Below are 18,535 nucleotides of genomic sequence, written 5' to 3'. Positions count from 1 at the left end.
TTTTTTAATTTTAGAGGGAGGGTATCTTAGCATATTCACTCATCATTACTGGCGAAGCCTGCACCAAAAGCGAGCGTTAATGCTTTAATTAAAAATGGAATCATATCTCAGCGAGGGAATTGAAAGGGAAAACGTTTTTTGGTTGGCTTGTTTGTTTGTTTGTTTGTTTCTGTTGTCTTCTATTTTTCCCCTGTGCACGTCTGAAAAACCATCTGCACGGAACATCATTTTTCCAAAGCCAGAAACATCAGAACTGTGATCTTGCATGTCAATTGATCCATCTTAATTAAAAAAATAAAGTATGGGTTGGAATGAAAAAATAATATAGAGGCAGGGGTTGTATGGGGAACGTGCTTCATGTACAGAGTGGAGGCTCCTCCTGCGCTCAAAAAGTCCCAGTCCCAGTGCCTTTGGTGCTGCATTTGGATAGGTCACAGCTTATTTGGGATACATAAAGTAAATCAATAACCACCAAACATGTCACCTTTAAAGACATCCTGGCCCTCTCTATTGCAGTGTGTACAGCTCTCCCCAACTGCCAACTGGCTCCTGCATGTTGCAGCTGCTGCTTCCACAGAGATAAAGTGACTTGTTGCTGATTCTGTGACTGGTTTAAATAAACACCAACCTGTTGCCGTACATTTGCCCCCCCCCACCCCCCACCCCCCCTTCCCCTCCTTTGCAGAGGTTTACCAGCAAGCAGGATGTAATCAGGCACTACAACATGCACAAGAAGAGGGACAACTCCCTGCAGCATGGCTTCATGCGCTTCAGCCCCCTGGACGACTGCAGCGTCTACTACCATGGCTGCCACCTCAATGGAAAGAGCACCCATTACCACTGCATGCAGGTAGACTACACATCCACACACACACCCTTCCCTCTCTCTCTCTCACACACACACACACACACACACACAGAGATGTATCTACAAACATATGGCCACTCATCCTAAAGCATTGCATACCCATGACTCATTATCACTTACGCAGATCTAAGGATCCTGGTGAAATGGAATGGAAATGGAAATGGAAAATGGAAATGCAGAGAATTATTAGAGAATAATGAATAAACTTACATTCCAGGGCCACGCCACAACACTAGACATACAGTAAAACTACTCATTTTCCATTGGGCTTTCTACTTTGAAATACAGTGTATTGTCATCTCAAGCAATATACCGCCCAAGCTCAGGTTGTATGTCCATATAGAGCCTAAATCCTGGTTCTGTGTCCATTAAGAGCCTAAATACAACTGAGTTGAGTTATTGTTTGCACCAATGTCACCATTTAGGGGCAATTCAAGATGGCACAGTGTAACGCAGAAAAAAAAAAAGGAGTTGGAGAGCATCATCACATAGCTGATGCCAGGCTCCGGGAAAACCAGGCCACTCAGGCACGACAAGACACACGAGTTCCCCAAGACGGCCGAGAGTCACGCAGTTTAACTTCATCTATAAAATGGAATTACAGTTCCCCCCACTTTTTCCATTAATACCAAACTGTATTTAAAGAGGAGTTTGGCGAAATGTGTTCTTAAGTAAATAAAAGAAAATTGAAAAAGGATGAATACACGTGAGGCTGCTTGTGCTTTCCCCACCTCTTCGCTCTCTCGCTCCTTAATTGGCATGGATAAAATTCAGTTAGGTGTTTATATAAACTACACATTTTTCATCTTTTAGTACCAAGCGGCCAGTTGAAGATTATTCCCCCCTCTGGATTTGTTTAATTTTTTACATCTGCTTATTTTCAATGTGTCATTGTGCGGAGAGCTTTCTCACCGGCAGGGCAGCAGCGCAGCGCAGGATGGCTTGAGATATATTCTTTTTTAAACCCCTCTAACGGCGTAATTGTTATTAGGACGTTTCAGCCCTTGTTTTAACAGTCCCTGAGAACCTGCAGATGTTGGCATCGGCACTCTTGATTTAGGGGGGAAAAAAACAGAGTGGCATTTTTTTCATTGTTTGACTCAATATGGAGAAGTTGCCCGGTTTGTGCGGGTGAAAAGTGCCAGGGATGATATACAATTGCTGCTTTTAATTCAAACATTAGCTATTTTTTTCCCTCTGCTGGCTCTGAGGGCTCCTGAGTACCAGAACATTTTAAACTAAAGAACAGGACAGTCATCTTACTCCGCTCCCCCCTCTCTCTGCCCCCTCCACCTCTGAAATTTGTTCTCTGAGTTACAGTAAGGTTGTGGTGACTACATTGTGACACTCCAAATATGAATTGCATTTTCTAACAGGCAGCCTTGTGTGGAAGATATTGTAGTTTCAACCACAGCGTACCTGCTGTGACCACTGCCTCTTTCAGTGAAGTTTTTCCTTTTTCCAGTAGTCACAGTGACAAACATGTTTCCAACTTACAGGTTTGATTTGAAACTCATACAGCTCTAGTGCCTTTTACCACAAATTAAAGGGTGAACGTGAGAAAACGGCCTGCTGCCAGCCATTTCTAGGCCACTAGCATCTTCTTAACCACACTGAGCTCATTTCTCAACAGCTCCTATGTCAGATCTCTTAAAAGCGTTGTGTTTTAGAAGATGGCTCATCCAAACCATTGTTGCAAATTGAAACTGTCATTTCTGCTCTGAGGTCGGATCTTTTTTTTTTTCCTATCACATGTTTCGTCTCTGCTGTGCAGGTGGGCTGCAACAAGGTGTACACCAGCACCTCGGATGTGATGACTCATGAGAACTTCCACAAAAAGAACGCCCAGCTGATCAATGACGGCTTCCAGAGGTTCCGTGCCACCGAGGACTGTGGCACAGTCGAGTGTCAGTTCTACGGGCAAAAGACCACACACTTCCACTGCAGGTGTGGAGACTCAATAGCATATGTTTCTTATTAGTAATACTTAGTTTGTGCATTGCTTCCCCACAGGGTTTTTTATATTCATGAAACCTACACCTGGGCTAAACATGTGGAAAGAACACCTATATAAATTGATCTTCATAAGTTTGCATCCAGTTCTTTTATTGAAGTGCATGAACCAAGAAATTATTATCAATAGTCACAGAGAATCGCTTGATTGAATGCATTCCTCTGGCAGAGGTTGATCGTGGTGACGTGTCAATGAGCTGGTGTGTCACCTAACCGTGTCAGCTATCATTCCTCCATTGTAAAGTATTTGAATCATGTGGCCCAACTCCATGACTCATGAACAAACTGCAGCATGCTACTGAGGAAGCTTTGTGACTAAGCGTCTTACCTTACCATATTTTCCTGATTTTTCCTCAGGCGCCCAGGCTGCACATTCACCTTCAAGAACAAGTGTGACATTGAGAAGCACAAGAGCTACCACATCAAGGATGATGCATATGCCAAGGATGGATTCAAGAAGTTCTACAAGTACGAGGAGTGCAAGTATGAGGGGTGCGTGTACAGCAAGGCCACCAACCACTTCCACTGCATCCGCTCAGGCTGCGGCTTCACCTTCACCTCCACTAGCCAGATGACCTCCCACAAGCGCAAACACGAGCGCCGCCACATCCGCTCCTCCGGCGTCATGGGCCTCTCTTCCACCTTCCTGGCACCCAAGGATGAGCAAGAGGAATCGAGCAACGATGACCTGATGGACTTCTCGACCATCAGCAGCAAGAACTCCAGCCTGAGTGCCTCGCCCACCACCCAGCAGCCCACCAGTGTACCGCACCTGCTGGCCACACCCACCACCGCCGTCTCCTCCTCCTCATCTGGCCACAGCCTCAAGTCCACACCCTCACTGTCCAGCGCGGGCCAGCGTATGTCCAGCCTGCTGTCCCAGGCCCTGCCCAGCAACATGCCGGTGGCCCTCGCTCTTTCCAACAGCGCCCTGGCCGCCTCCAACCCCTTCTTCCCCCTCATGCCCAGGCTGCCTCTCCAGCTCCCCCCCTCAGCCGCCAGCCTAATATCAGCCGTGTCTTCCGGCGCCCACTCCATGCCCACCGACTCGCTGACCCAAGGCTGCTCCACAGCAGGGGCAGACGGAGCCATGGCGTCTACCCCGACCTCCTTTGCCGCCTCCTCCATCATGGAGAAGATCTCAGCAAGCAAGGGCCTGATATCACCCATGATGGCCAGACTGGCGGCTGCTGCCCTCAAGCCCTCCAGCAACCCAGACACAGGTTAGTTTTTTCATCAGTGATTGGTGTGGTGATTACTTTAGCTGAAAATAATTATTCTTTTTCAACTTGATTAATAATTGAACCAGCTCAACTCACTCATTTGCAGTTGCAAATTCTGTGTACTTTTTTTTATATGCTTGCTTACACTATCTAGAGGCTTATCCAAAAAGTATGAAAAGATATAGCAAAAACAACCATCACTGAGCTGTGTCAATACCCAAAGAGAATGCAAATTGTGTTTTCTAAAAGCCACATCCTCCTTCGTGTGTGGGGACTTGCTCCACTCCAGCCAGAGTGGAGAGAGTGCACACAGAGGTCACTTCTATCACTGTCCCACAGTGGAGAGAAAGGCAGGAAAACTGCCGCTTTCAGGCTTTAAGGGACATACTGGAGGCATGGTCCTCTGCTCTGGGCTTGTTATTGTGTTGATCGTTTGTCAGATACCCACAATCCATTTGGAGATAAATGCGCTGACAGGGGAGAGTAGAGCCTGTAAAAGTCTCTTATGATGTTCAGAGTGGGGGCTCCTGGGGCTTGTGTCGAACATGTTTCCTCATCATTGGTCTCTTATCTGTGTCTGCGCCCGTTCCAAGCAAATGGAGGTGGAATGAAATTAAGTTCAGAAATTGCGAGAACAAAAAATGTTGTTTTTTTCTTCCCCTCTATGCAAACTGATAAAAAAACAGAAATCGCTCAGGCAGAAATGACTCAATGCACCAGAGCTGAGAAAGAGGCTTTTTTTCAGTGAAACAAGAACACACAGACACACTTGCACGCTTCTGCAAAGACACGCTTTTTGAATTTCTGGAAACCTTTTTGTCCTCAGAAAAACATGTCAATTTCCATTTAGCATAAACACAATTCACATAAATATCGGAGGTAATTGCCTTGTCTATGTTTATCATATTGCTCTAAACAAAGCAACTGAAAATGAAAATGAAGTTAAGGCATTAAATTGATAATGCTTTGCAGAATACACTCTCCCTCTCGGTAGCTGTGGGGCCTCCTGTGCTGAGCCTGAGCAGGTGGGGTGCGGATTGTAAATTGAGGGGAAAGGGGGAGCATCTCCGGATGCTGGGACTGGGGCGGATTACAGTTCCTGGTGGTGTTCCTGGAGCAGGACAGGCCCTGGGAGAGAGCCGGGGCAGCTGCTCCGGGGAGCTGAGCCGAGCCCAGGCTGTCAGGCTGAGCTCCACCTCTGGGCTTCCAGCAGGTACCCTGAAAACTGGGAGGGCACCCGCTGAGGGTGGGGTCTCCACAGATGGTGCCACCACCTCCCCTCTCTTTGCCTCAGCAGTAGAGAGGAGAGCTGCAGCTCACAGCTCCGTGCTGGATAACAAAGCTGTCCTCCCTGCTGCTGCTGAGGGTGTTTGGAAACAGCTCCCCTGCCTCATTCACATATTGTGGTTCAGTGTCTAAAAGCATAGTGCAGATGGAGGACAGAGGGGTGTTTGAAGTTTTGTTTCTCATATTTGCTTCATAGATTGTGTGAACAGGACATTTGGGGCTAAATTGAAGAGGAAGTGGTTTGTGCTTCTCTGTCAAAAAGGTGTGAGAAAATTCTCAGCGTTAGTGGCTATTTTCACATCGTGTCAATTTTTTTGAAGGGGGTTGTGAAACTTCACCTCTAATCGTGGTGAATTGTGTTTTTTTCCTGTTTCTGCTTTCAGTATTTTCTCAGTATTTTTTTTTTTTATTAGTGTTCCACTCTAATTTACCCCTAAGTGTTTTTCCCAGAGATCCAAGCATCTGAAGGGTTTACTAATTAGACACACAGTACAAATGATCTTTCACAAGCTCTGTATCTTATCCGGAGTAATTACATGGTGGTACATTATTCCTGGATAATTTCCAGAAAGACGCTGCTTTGAGCCAAACTCATTTGTTCTCCCTCTTTGGGAAGTGGGTGGAAAAAAACTTCATGGTGTACAACAGAACAAGAGACTTTTACACTCTAACCCACCTTAAACAGTCAGCTCACTCTCTGAGATAGCAGTGGCATGTTTTTATTGTGCCTGGTGATCATGCGTAGATCATATAGCGAGTCGCTGCTCTTGATATAATGTGCTCTCATTTGGTCCGTGAGTTGATTTAATTGTCAATGACAAGGCAGGATTTGTCTGGCTAGTTAATTTTGGGTGTCCTTTTATCGGGTTGGGCGGAGGGGAGTGGGGAGGGGTGGTGGTGGTGGTGGTAGGGGGGGGCTGTGAACGGAGACTTTGTAAGTATTCAATGACCTCAAAGCAGACACAAAATTATTTGACCACCGTTTTCCTCAACTCCACCCCGGCCCCACCCCCACCCTCACCATTGTCAGACTAAACCGACACTGACACTGACACTGACACATCCCCATCTCCTAGCTTTCAGCTGACAAGGCCTAAGACCGGCTTTTCCACTCCTATTCGGCCTGATATGTCTCTGGGTCATCTTCTAGCAGGGGGGAACTGTGGCTGGTTTCCCCCTACGTAGGCTGGTCTTGTTCTTCTCCCAAGCAAGAAAAGGAGAGGGGCTCCACCAGGCTGAGGGCCAAGGGCGCACACTTGGTTGCCCATGACCTTGCCTGTCACAATCCCTCAGCACCAGCCCCCAATTCCTAAACAACAGATCCCCCACCAAACCAATCACTGCCGCTGATGCACTCCAGTCTCACAGTGTCTGAGAGGCTATGCCAGGCCCCTCCAGCCCCTCCCTCTCCCGTATTTTTTTTTAATAAAACACCACTTACTGTCTACCAAAAGCCAGCTTTCTCTGTATAGCCCCAGGACAAATTAATATTTCAATCACTTGGGGATTGGGGGGGGCAGGATTCACCTTCCTGTCAGCATTTTTTACCCCGCCCCGCTCCCCCCACTTTATTTATTTCATTGCAGTGCTCCTGTCCTCGCTCACAGCATCCACTGAATACCTATTTGGAGGAGAATGTGATCGAGAGGTCACGCTATTTGAACCGATCTGATTGGCTGTCAGCTCCAATCTGACCGACATAACCCCCCTGTTCCTCGTGGGTACGCTCAGTGGCATTGGCTGCCGTCCGTTGTCAGGCCAACGAGGAGCCTGGGAAGGTGGGAAGGGAGGGGGTGGCCAATCTGAGACTGCCACTTTCCCTCAGCATTAGCATCTCACTTAATGACCAGTTAAGAGGCAGCCTGGCAAATGAGTTGTGACAAGTGCTGCAGAAAAAGGAGTCTTTTTCCCTCATATCTCCCGCCTCTCAATCACCATTTAAAAGGCTTGACGGCCTGACATAATTCTGCAATAATTATCACTCGGAGTATTCTTTTCGGGCCAGGACAGAAGTCAGATTGGATCTCGTCATGGGGTAATAATGCTGACCAACAATAACTTTGTTGTCTCTCCTCTCCTCTGCGTCTCTGGCTTGATCCTCAGGGAACGGGCAGCATGCTTCGGCAAGCCGGTTCAATCTGGTTCAAGTGAAGCAGGAGCCAGTGGATGCCACCTCTGGGGCCTCCCAAGACTCCATGCAGGAGCACAGCCTGGACCTGAGCAAGAAAGACCACAGGTGAAACCACATAGGGAATTTAGGTTTACTGCCAAATGGAAAATATGTATTTATTTTTTGTTGTAAATGCACCTAATATACTCACAAAGTATAACAACAAAGTAATTAAGAACCCTTGGATTGATAGATGATTTCTAGATTAAAAAACATTTTTGGCAGCTGGGCTTATATCAGCATTGATTTATCCAAAATATTACACCTATCTACATTTGCATACCAATTTATAATCCTTAACATATTTCTCCATTTTTGTGGGGGAAGGATGTTTACATAAACCTTCAACTCCAATTTTCCCTCCAACTTACAGTAGATCTCATTTCTGGAGAAGCCAGCATTTTTCTTCTTCATTATACATGCACACCTTGCGTGATAAATAGTAATATTTACTGTTCTCATGCAAATCTTGACTAAACATTGTTCATTTTCCTTGTTCCAGTAATGAATCAAACGGACACCCTGTACCGGGGAATACATCTCTTTTATCCTCGCTTATGAATAAGGTAAGATCCATCCATCAAACGCTTTTCATCCCAAGACAAATTAGCGGGACACGGAGGGGCCTGTTTGTTTTTTAATGTTTCACCGCTAATAAGATGAGTTTGTATCATTTAAATTTTCCAGCCATTTTTCATACAGTGTAATTTTCACTGCACCTCTCACAAATTAATATAATGAAGCAGTAGCTGGGTGCCATGCCAGATATATAGAGATGTTTGTTTTTTGATGAGCTGTTTTGAACTCGCCGTCCATTTTTTTCTCCCCCTTTATACTTTTTCTTTCCCCCGCCTCGCTCTATATTTATTTATGGAGTTTGTAAATTATTTGATTAAAAAGTCAGAGGAGAAAAAAAAGGGAAAAGCCATCACCCTCATTTTTTACCAAGTCTGAATGTTAGCATAAGGATATTTAAAGGTGTATGTGTTTTTTTTTGTGAAGATTAAAGTGGACATTGTTTTAATCATACATCTTCTCTGACTAATACAAATGTGCCGGGTGGATTCCATTACCTTGATGATTTAATGACAGATCAGCCTTTTTTTTTTTTCTCTGGCTAACTGGCCAAGCCCCCACCACCCCCCACCCCCACCCCCAACCCCCCCACCCTGTCTTTGCCTGGGAGAAGTTAAATTCATGAGTTGCTCTCCACAAAGCAGTCGTTGAACCCTGACAGGAGAGGAGCTTGAAGACCCGTTGTCCTACAGCTCTTCGCGTCATGTCAGCCTTTTGGGGGTTTGTTCCAAGCCACCACATCACATAAAAGGGCGAACAATCGCTCCCAGAGGATGCTTGGCACACACGCTTGGCCTGCACTCAAGCAAAAGCCCGGATGTTTGTAAATCTGGCTGAGCTTTTTTGCTTTGCCAAATCGTTTGTGTCTGCGTGTGTCTGCGTTTGTGTGTGTGTGTGTGCGAGCTCACACACGTCCTGACGTATGCGAGTGTCTAGCTTACCTACGCTTGGTTAACCCATCTGCCGGTGGTTTATGTGCTGTGTGTTTTGCAGATGTCACAGGTGAACCCTGCCCTCTTCAACGCCATGAACCTGAAGACGGAGCTGGAGGCGGGCCAGGGAGCAGACACCTCGGAGGCTGCACAGTATCTGAGCAGAATCATGAAGAGGCCCCAGCCAGACAAGCCCACTGAGATCTGGAGGACATATCTCCGCAGGTACTGAACAGCTAGAGAGTACAGTCCTAGATGGTCTTTTTCAGTAAATACTACTCTTCATATATCACTGAAAACGCCCTGAAATGGAAAAGAACCTGGCCTTGTGTTGCAGGGGTTTCAAATGACTTTCTGTCACATAAGTGGATTTCAACCAGTTGTTCTCTCAATATTCATCATTTCTTTGAGAAAGTAATATATTTCAAGTATTTCTATGTTTTTTGTGTCTCTGTTAAGGTTTGACACAGATGACTTCTGTGAGGCTCAGTGTGACTTCCTGCAGAAAGTGCACTTCCACTGTCTGGTGGAGGACTGTGGGGCGCTCTTCAGCACCGTGGATGGAGCCGTAAAACATGCTAAGTAAGTGTCTTATACGTTCATGACCAGCGAAAGCTAACTACAGCTTTATATGCCACATTTCAGTTCTTTATTTTATTGGTCAAAATGAAAGTTTAGCTGAAAGCCTCCGTGTTGTTTTCTCAGCTTCCACCTGCGAGCGACCCTGAAAGTGAAGTCAGAGCCTCCTTTCAATGAGGCCAAGGAGTCAAGTGAAGGAGCCTCGCTGCAGCCCGCTGCCCCCGTTTCCATGGCCAACAACCCCTCCATGGACGTGGCCAACCTCACCTCTTCTGGCGGGTACGGCTCCCCTCCTCCATCCCTGCTGGCCTGGAAACAACTGACAGGCAGCATCCCTCAGATGCCCGCCTCAATGCCCAACTTGCCAGCCAACTCCCCCCTGGCCACCACCTCCCTGGAGAATGCCAAGCCACAAGTCAAACCTGGCTTCCTGCAGTTCCAGGAAAAGTATGCAAAGCATCCATGTCTATTGCATGGCATTGTATGTTGCTGTTCCTCTTTTATGTTGACTAAACCATGTCTTCCATTTTTGTCAACCCAGTGATCCCTGTTTGGCTACTGACTGTAAGTACTCCAACAAGTTCCACTTCCACTGTTTGTTTGGGAACTGCAAGTACGTGTGCAAGACCTCCGGCAAGGCCGAGTCCCACTGTTTGGACCACATCAACCCCAACAACAACCTGGTGAACGTCCGCGACCAGTTCTCCTACTACTCTCTCCAGTGTCTGTGTCCCAACCAGGTGGGTACAGCTTGATAACTGGGCCTGGAGCTGAATCACCAACTGTCATATCCCAGAGTTTTCTAAGCATGAAGTATGCTATCTATTAGACCTGTATTTGAGGTTATTTGACTCAAGGCTTTCACAATCGCTCCTCACCGTCTTCCATCTCTGCTGAGAAAGACAGTCGACTCACCCCCGTAATGCCTGTTTATATGTCAATGATGTCATTTTGACTGCCGCATTCTCCTCTCAGAAAAGGCCAATTTAGCTGATATTACCCAATAAATCATTGTCACTTGCACAGTAAACAAGGCTGTCTGGAATAGGGCAAAAATCAGGGGAATGCTTCGCAAATGAAACCTAAATGGCAGCCCCTGCCTGCTCTCATGAGCCCGTATTTGGAAAACCGTTTAAATGAATTCATTAATGTGTCGAAAATCACCCCTCTCACGAAAAGTACCCACCCCCCCGTCCTCTCCCCCCCCCCTCCCCTCCCCTCCCCCCTCCCCTCCATCTCCTGAACTGAGCAGATCTTATTTGGCCCAGTCCTTTGGGATCCGGGGCTCACAAACAGATGGTGGTGTACAGACATGTTAGAAAGGAGGGGTGGCTGGGAAAAGAACTGAGTCTGGACAAAAAAAAAAAAAGAGTCAGCCTATTTAGATATGTGGGAGCTTCTTCCCAGAAAGGAAGGGGTTGTGAGGTATTAATACGGTTTTTAGAGGAACCAAGTGTAGTATTCATTTCAGCTTTTAACACAGAGAAAGATCAAATAATATTCATCAGCTCCACTTGTTATCAAACATTCAACACATTTGACTTGGAAATTATGCCTTTCCTCTCCGCTGCAGCACTGTGAGTTCAGAATGAGGGGCCACTACCACTGTCTGCGGCCCGGCTGCTTCTTTGTCACCAACATCACCACCAAGCTGCCCTGGCACGTCAAGAAGCACGAGAAGGCAGAGCGCCGCGCCGCCAACGGCTTCAAATATTTCACCAAGAGGGAGGAGTGTGGGAGGCTGGGTGAGTACTTCTGATACTCTGTGTGTTTTGGCCCGATGTCTCTCCTGAGCCTCCTCTTATCTCTGTTTCTGTTTTGTTTTTTTTCTTTTCCCCTGCATCACCCCACAAGCACCCCCCACCTCATCCTCCTCTCTCCAGCTTTTGATAATATTTTGCCAGGGGGAGACATATGGGTTAGGGGTGTGAAATCAAGAGAGATGTAGATTGATTTTTGGTGGCTGTTGCAAGAGGATATTCTCTCTATGCCGCGATTGTTTACAAAGGGAGAGAGACCAGTGTTGGCAAACACAGTGTCACGCTATCAGAGCAATTCAAGTGGCATGAAACAAGTCTGGCTCATACCTTTTGTTGTGGTGTTTTGCATATGCACCATGGCACCTCAAGTCCCAAAGGTACTCTTGCCTGCACTATATGAGCAATAACGTAAAAGGGGGCAATCATATCCAGGTTGTTTTCTTCTTCCTTTTGCCCCTGTCAGAAATGAGCAATTAGGTTTGTGTTTGTTAATTATCCGGCTTGTCTGGTTTAGCCTGTTTGTGTTGTGAAGCTGCGCCTCACAGCCACCACCGCCATCGCATAGAAATGAATTAAAAGTGATCTGTTTTTTCAGGCAGTTACACAAGCTTTTCAGAACACACACACAAAGCAAACAAAAACAGGCCCTAAACAGCTGTTTTTTGTCCCCAGCCTGATCTGCCAACTGTATTGTTTGGGCTGGGCGAAAAAAAGAAAGGATTACCACCGCTAGCACTCCAGTCATAAAGAATTGATGGGTTGCCAGTATCCATGGCAGCAACATTAAACTGAACACCGTTGATGATGTTACCTGGTTCCTGTCTCACAAAAGGCCCTCCGTGTCGCAGGCGTTACTGTTATTTGCTCAACTTTGCGTGTTTAAAACATTGTGTGTACAAAAGCTATTTGATGACACAGACGTGTTGTGCCCTTAACCGGGTGCCATGGTTACTGACATGCTAGCACCTGCCCAGCATGTTACTCTTTCAATTATTTCTGCCTGCTTTTATATAATGGTATTTGATTAACAGGCACAAAAAGGAACATTCATTTAATTTGAAATCATAAAGCAATTAGAGCTAGAGCGGTTAAAACACAAGAAAAGAACAGAAGAATATGAAGCAGACAGCACTACAATAGAGAACAAAAGGAAAGATGACAATGGAGATATTTTGAAAAATGAATTTAATATGGGAATAATTGTATATTTACTTTGGTTTGCAGGGGTGTGTGCATTATTGGCCCACGGAAAATGAGAATTTATTTATGTAAATTCCTAATTGAATAAAGCATGTCAGTGTAATAAAAGAGCTCCACAGGTTTAGTCCACAGAAGCCTCGACTTGCTCAGTGTGACACTGGAGTGATCTAATATTCCTCCTACATGTACACTCTGAAACACTTTGAAACGTGATCCCTCTTTTGTTCCGGCCATGTCAACAAGCCCAAGTTATATCACAAAATAAAAAAGAAAAATCTAAAAGCATTTCACTTTGGATTTGATCTCATCATACGCCGTCACTCTGATCATATTGCATTTAGCACAGTAGCTGTTTTCAGATGTTAAATTAATGTGTGACTACAGTATATCATGAGAGTTTACCATTGTGTCTGGTGTTTTTTGTCCAGGTTGCAAGTATAACCAGGTGAACAGCCACTTCCACTGCATCCGCGAGGGTTGCCAGTTCTCCTTCCTGCTCAAGCACCAGATGACCTCACATGCTCGCAAACACATGAGGCGGATGCTGGGGAAGAACTTTGACAGAGTCCCATCCCAGGTACTGCGACACGTTGCCTCATATGACACATGCCGTTCTCAAAAGGGTAATTGCCTAATAATATGGGCTGGAAACTTCAGTGGAACCTTAATAGGTCTTGATTAGTAATATTGCAGATATTCAAACAAAGGCAAGTTCCTCACACGCCCTTTTGTTGAGAAATGCTACAACAATGCTTCATTAAGTAGGAAAACACAGTCCCGCCTAAGAGTTACATATTTATTCAGATAATAGGATCTTTTTCTCTGTGCACATTCTACATTACCTACTTATTTAGCAATGCCGCTTGCCATATAGTTTCGGGTTTTGTCATTTTTCACTCTGCTTCCTGAGTCACTCGCATGGAAAAGATTGATGAAGGCCTTGGCTGTTGTTTTGTGAAACGACAATACCACTCATATCCTGTCATACCAATCGATGACAAATGACACATGAAATTCCTTTGACTAAATTTTGGATGCTGGAGTATACTCAACCTTTCGACTTAACCTGAGCGGTATGTGCACTATGTAGATGCATGCGTGTGGAATTTCTCGTTCTATTTGTTCTTTTTTTTCACGTTCCAGCTCTCATATCAGACATGACAGCAGTCTGAGGTTAAATCCTTAGAAACGTTTGTGCTCTTTCGTGTCGTGAGAAATGTTGGTCGTGCGCCAGGTGGCAACACCTATTTTAACAGCATGTTTGTTTTAAATATCCGATCACGGTGAAGACATGAAGACAAATATATATATATGGTATTACATCGCCTGCATTGTGTGCCCCAGGTGATGCCTCTTGGCCAGAGATCAGATGAGATGCACCAAATGTCGGGGCCCGGAGCCGGCATGGCCTCCGGCTTCTCCGGCATGATGGACGAGACCGACGACTACATGGACTACATGGGAGGGGGGGGCAGCCCCTTGGGCCTGTCCTCCGAGTCCTCCAACCAGGACCGGAGCTGCACCAGCACCCCCGTGGGCAACGAAGGCTCCCCAGCAGGTGAGTTCACCAAGATAGATTGGGCACCAGTATGGAATACTATACACATCTGTAATATAGACCTTACATGTGTCTGAGTAACAGCAGGTGGAATTTGAATACTAAGAGTTTATTGTAAAAGCAAATAGTGCAGTACTGATTTTGTACTCGGCATCATACATCATACTTCATAGAGAACGCAGCAATTGTCTACCATGCCCAGAAAATCAGCAGTTTTTCATTTCATATATTCTGCAATCATGTATTACTTGATTTAGTAGTTAATTGACTTACAAACAGACAATCAATAGCGTAAGGAGACATCAATCATATATGGGGAACATGACAATGCCATTTTCTTATGTTCTCAGTCTAGAAATTACAAGATCCTTTTAAATTTGCTTGGTCATCCTCATAAAACATTCATTTTGTACATCAGCAGTTTGAGTTATTGCACTATATGAAGCATATTACATTTTCCTTTGACCTGAAAGTCATCACTGTGGCAATTTCAGCTTTATGTCTACTTAAGCACTTTAGCGTGTTGAATTGTAGTAGAAAGGGCTAAAAGCCTCTTTTCCATAAACTTACTGAAGAAACACATTCTCCTCTGCTTTTTTCAAAATCTGAGCTTGCCTTCATTTGTATGATTTTCACATTTCTCCATTTGTTGCCAATATTATCCACTACTCTCATCATTGTTGCTTTGGCTGGTGTTGGGTTACTTGTCTTGAATGGGCCTCATTTTGTATCATTCTCTTATCTTTTCCCTTTTTACCTCCCATCCCTCTGTGTGATTGGGCCCTTGTTTTTGTGTCTACCCGTCTGTCTGTTTTCCCTCTGTGTCTGTCCTCCACCTTCTCTGGTCAACCTGTCTCTCCAGGACAAGGCTACCCTGCCACCACTTCTGCTCCTACCACCCCTGCTGACACTAGCGCTCCCCAAAATGCACCTCCTACTCCTCCTCCTCCTCCACCACCACCACCTCCTCCTCCACCTCCTCCTCCTGCTCCTCAGCCTGGCCTCCAGTCCCAGGTCCCATCCCTCTCTCCTGCTCTCCTCCGACCTCCTCTTCCCTCACTCCCATACCTCCTCTCTCCATCCTGTCTGTCATACTCTCTGCTCAGCGCCTCTCTGGGAGCCACTCGGAGTGTTGTCATGCCAACCAACACACCAGCTTTCAGCCCCATCATTGCCACTCCGTCTCCGGTTAAAAATGACGTCCCTATAGTGCAGGATGCTGCAGGTACTTATCCCCGGCGCAAACCAACACTGCAGCTGTCACTCTCAATTGAGTCCTGTGCAGCATTTAACTGTGTGATCCAGAGTTACTCTGCAGTATTGTTGTGGAAAGACAAGAGAAAATAAAAGGGGTTTTCCAGCATGCAAAAAGTGACAATTTCCATAGAAACTATGAAAAGTGCATGCTTACTGGGGTGGGTTCAGTGACACAGAACATCTCACACACTAAATGTATTTAATTACATCATTTACACCTTTGCGTTCGGTCACATTGACTGTAGTATTGGTGTTTACTAGGATTTAGCGATAGAGCAGTAAATTTGGCACCTGTAGTGTGAAGCCTTGGCCTTGTTTAGCCTCCATTAACAGGACTGCATCAGCGGCCTCTTATTTTAATCACGCCTCAAGTTTTATCGAGGCCCACTGCTTGCTGTCTTGCAGAACAGGGATCACATCATTAGCAGTGACCCCAGGGTGCTGGAAAAGGTGGGCACCCCTCGTAAAACAACATGGAGATAAGAGAGGCGGTTAAGACCCACAACTCCGCCTCTGTTTGGAGGCTGTAGACACCCTGTAAAAGTGTCATGTTCCTTTTAGCAGCAAAGTCAATCTATCATTTTCCCCCTCCTTTAATCATTGAGGGAATTAGGAATAAAAAAAAATAAAAAACTGGGGCTCTGTATGCTTACTCAGCTGTGAACCACTTCTGGCTGAGTAAGGAGGCATATTAGAGTTTCAACCAAGTTGATCTCGCAATGTGAATTGCTTGTTGTGGGTGGGTTTTGCATTGTGCACCGACTGATTATGCTTTAATGAGCTTTCTTCCTCCTTGTTCCCAACTTTAGGCAACACCATCTCCATCCCCACGGCCACTGGTGCCAAGAAGCGCTTCTGGATCATCGAGGACATGTCACCCTTCGGCAAGCGGCGCAAGACAGCCTCGTCACGCAAGATGCTGGATGAGGGGATGATGCTGGAGGGCTTCCGTCGCTACGACCTGTACGAGAACTGCAAGGACTTAGGCTGCCAGTTCTCTCTGAAGGTGACCCACTACCACTGCACACGCGAGAACTGCGGCTACAAGTTCTGCGGCCGCACCCACATGTACAAGCACGCGCAGCACCACGACCGAGTGGACAACCTGGTCCTGGACGACTTCAAGCGCTTCAAGTCATCGCTCAGCTGCAACTTCCCCGACTGCCAGTTCTCAGGCAACAGCACCCACTTCCACTGTCTGCGCTGTGGCTTCCGCTGCACAGACAGCACCAAGGTGACGGCCCACCGCAAGCACCACGGCAAGCAAGATGTGATCAGCGCCGCCGGCTTCTGCCAGTTCAGCTCCAGCGTCGATTGCGAGGTCGTCGACTGCAAGTACAAGCTCAAGTGCTCGCACTTCCACTGCACCTTCCCCGAGTGCAAGCACACTGTGGTGGGCATGTCCCAGATGGATTCCCACAAGCGTAAGCATGAGAAGCAGGAGCGGGGCGAGCTGCCGTCTGTGTCCCCCAAACAGGAGGGGGCGCACCACCTAGTCGGAGGTATGTCCGTGGTCCCGCCAGCTTCTATCGGTCTTCCCTCTCCCTCACACGCCGGTCTCCATGCGATGTCCCACAACAACAGCAACGCTCCCTCCATGCTCTATCCATCAGGCAGCATGGTAGAGTATAACCACCCGTACCCGCCTTCCTCCATCAGCCTGGATAGCTCCCTCAACCTGGGCACAGACGCCAGCAGCTCACTGTTCTTCCTGAAGAACGCCGCCGGTCTGGGCCTCAACGACTCGCTGGACCTCAGCAAGAAGATGCACCACAACTCGGCCGTGGCTATGGCCTCCGCGCCCAACCCCGCACCCCCGCTAGGTCTGCCAGCACCTCAGGACGACACCACAGGAACATCCGGAGACGCCGAAGACGACCTGTCACCGGAGGAGGAGCCGAACGCGGAGGAGGAGGAGGAGGAAGACGAGGAGGAGGATCTCAACACTGACTCATATGAAGATTCAATGCCAGAGCCTGATGGTGAAAAGGACAATGGTGAGAGTTTCGATGCTTCCGTTAACCACACTGACACTTCCCAACTGGAAAAACAAGAGGCTGGCCCATGAAAAACAATGACTGTAGGAACTGAAGAAAAACCCTGTGTACTATGAACAAACAGAAATTAAAGTGGCCTCATTTATCATGTTTAGAGACACTTCAGATGACAACAAAAAAAAACAACAACGTGGAGAAATGACGGCCCAAATTGATTTATTATGATGTTTACAAGATGACCAACATTATTAATTCAATTATGCATTAAAAAATGAACGGAGACACACAGAATTAGGCCCTCTTTTACACATGGGGCAGCAATGTAAAGCATTTTACTACACATCAGTCTTTTTGTGTGCGTGCATGTTTGACTTTAATTTATTTTATTTTTGTTTTCACTTTTTTGTGTGTGAAAAAAAATATAAGAAAAACAAAAACAAATCTCTCTATATAACTATATATGTAAGTGTGTGTGTGAACGTTGATATACAAAGGAAATCGCTGGCACAGTCAACATGAACTGCAGGGCCCTGGATACATATAAAAAGGGAAGTGAATCACTAAGGGGAAATTCTGAAACAGAATGTGTTCAAACATTTGATCCTTTTTTCTGTATGATTATTATTATTATTATTATTATTATACATTGAGAGCAAGGGGTGACATATTGCTTTGACTTGTGCCCAGCTCTCTCCACCAGTTGCAAGGTGTTTTATTTTGTTCTCTATGACTTGTGGAATTGACCAGTGACTGCATGGTCAGTCTCAGCTGCAGACGGGCGTCCAGTCGGGCGCTCAGCAAGCTGTCAGTCGAAACAGTTCTCTCTGACATTCTGCTAGAGTTGCTCAACTAGCACCAAAACCAAGCTCAGCCCTTGTAATTTTACCCCCCCCCCCCCCCCCCCGCCCCTGTTGAGGAATCAAGTTTGTGTGTGGATAGTGCACTTTTATATTAGCTGACGATGATGATTACGATGACGACGATAGATACTCATGAACATATATTTAAAAATATTTTTGTTACCATTTGCATCATTGCATTACGATTTCGTTATATGTTGTGTTGTTAGTCAGAAGCATATCGATATGTAGGCAGGCGGGCTCATGGTGGCCAAC

At 46.2% G+C, this 18,535-nt stretch overlaps 1 protein-coding gene across 3 annotated transcripts in view; it reads left to right on the top strand.

Moving 5' to 3' along the window:
• LOC139661174 (zinc finger protein castor homolog 1-like) overlaps nt 1–18,510 on the top strand; it is a 33,003-nt gene extending 14,493 nt beyond the window's left edge. For 2 of the 3 annotated variants that reach the window (XM_071539562.1, XM_071539561.1), the window contains 14 exons: nt 686–850; nt 2,643–2,815; nt 3,239–4,104; nt 7,495–7,627; nt 8,064–8,127; nt 9,131–9,294; nt 9,529–9,651; nt 9,775–10,095; nt 10,190–10,388; nt 11,222–11,393; nt 13,037–13,185; nt 13,953–14,166; nt 15,029–15,391; nt 16,233–18,510. In XM_071539562.1, coding sequence (XP_071395663.1) covers nt 686–850; nt 2,643–2,815; nt 3,239–4,104; nt 7,495–7,627; nt 8,064–8,127; nt 9,131–9,294; nt 9,529–9,651; nt 9,775–10,095; nt 10,190–10,388; nt 11,222–11,393; nt 13,037–13,185; nt 13,953–14,166; nt 15,029–15,391; nt 16,233–17,491 — 4,365 coding nt within the window. In that variant the 3' untranslated portion in view covers nt 17,492–18,510. The remainder of the gene's footprint in view (nt 1–685; nt 851–2,642; nt 2,816–3,238; nt 4,105–7,494; nt 7,628–8,063; nt 8,128–9,130; nt 9,295–9,528; nt 9,652–9,774; nt 10,096–10,189; nt 10,389–11,221; nt 11,394–13,036; nt 13,186–13,952; nt 14,167–15,028; nt 15,392–16,232) is intronic. The other variant, XM_071539563.1, reaches the window with a different exon arrangement.
• Nucleotides 18,511–18,535: the final 25 nt, after the last annotated feature.

The sequence above is a fragment of the Centroberyx affinis genome, unplaced genomic scaffold, assembly GCF_046629955.1.
Source record: "Centroberyx affinis isolate AG114_WGS23_722 - 3 ecotype Tasmania unplaced genomic scaffold, CSIRO-AGI_Caff_v1 ptg003467l_1, whole genome shotgun sequence".
Lineage (NCBI taxonomy): Eukaryota > Metazoa > Chordata > Actinopteri > Beryciformes > Berycidae > Centroberyx > Centroberyx affinis.
This window is presented reverse-complemented; position numbering and strand designations above follow the sequence as displayed.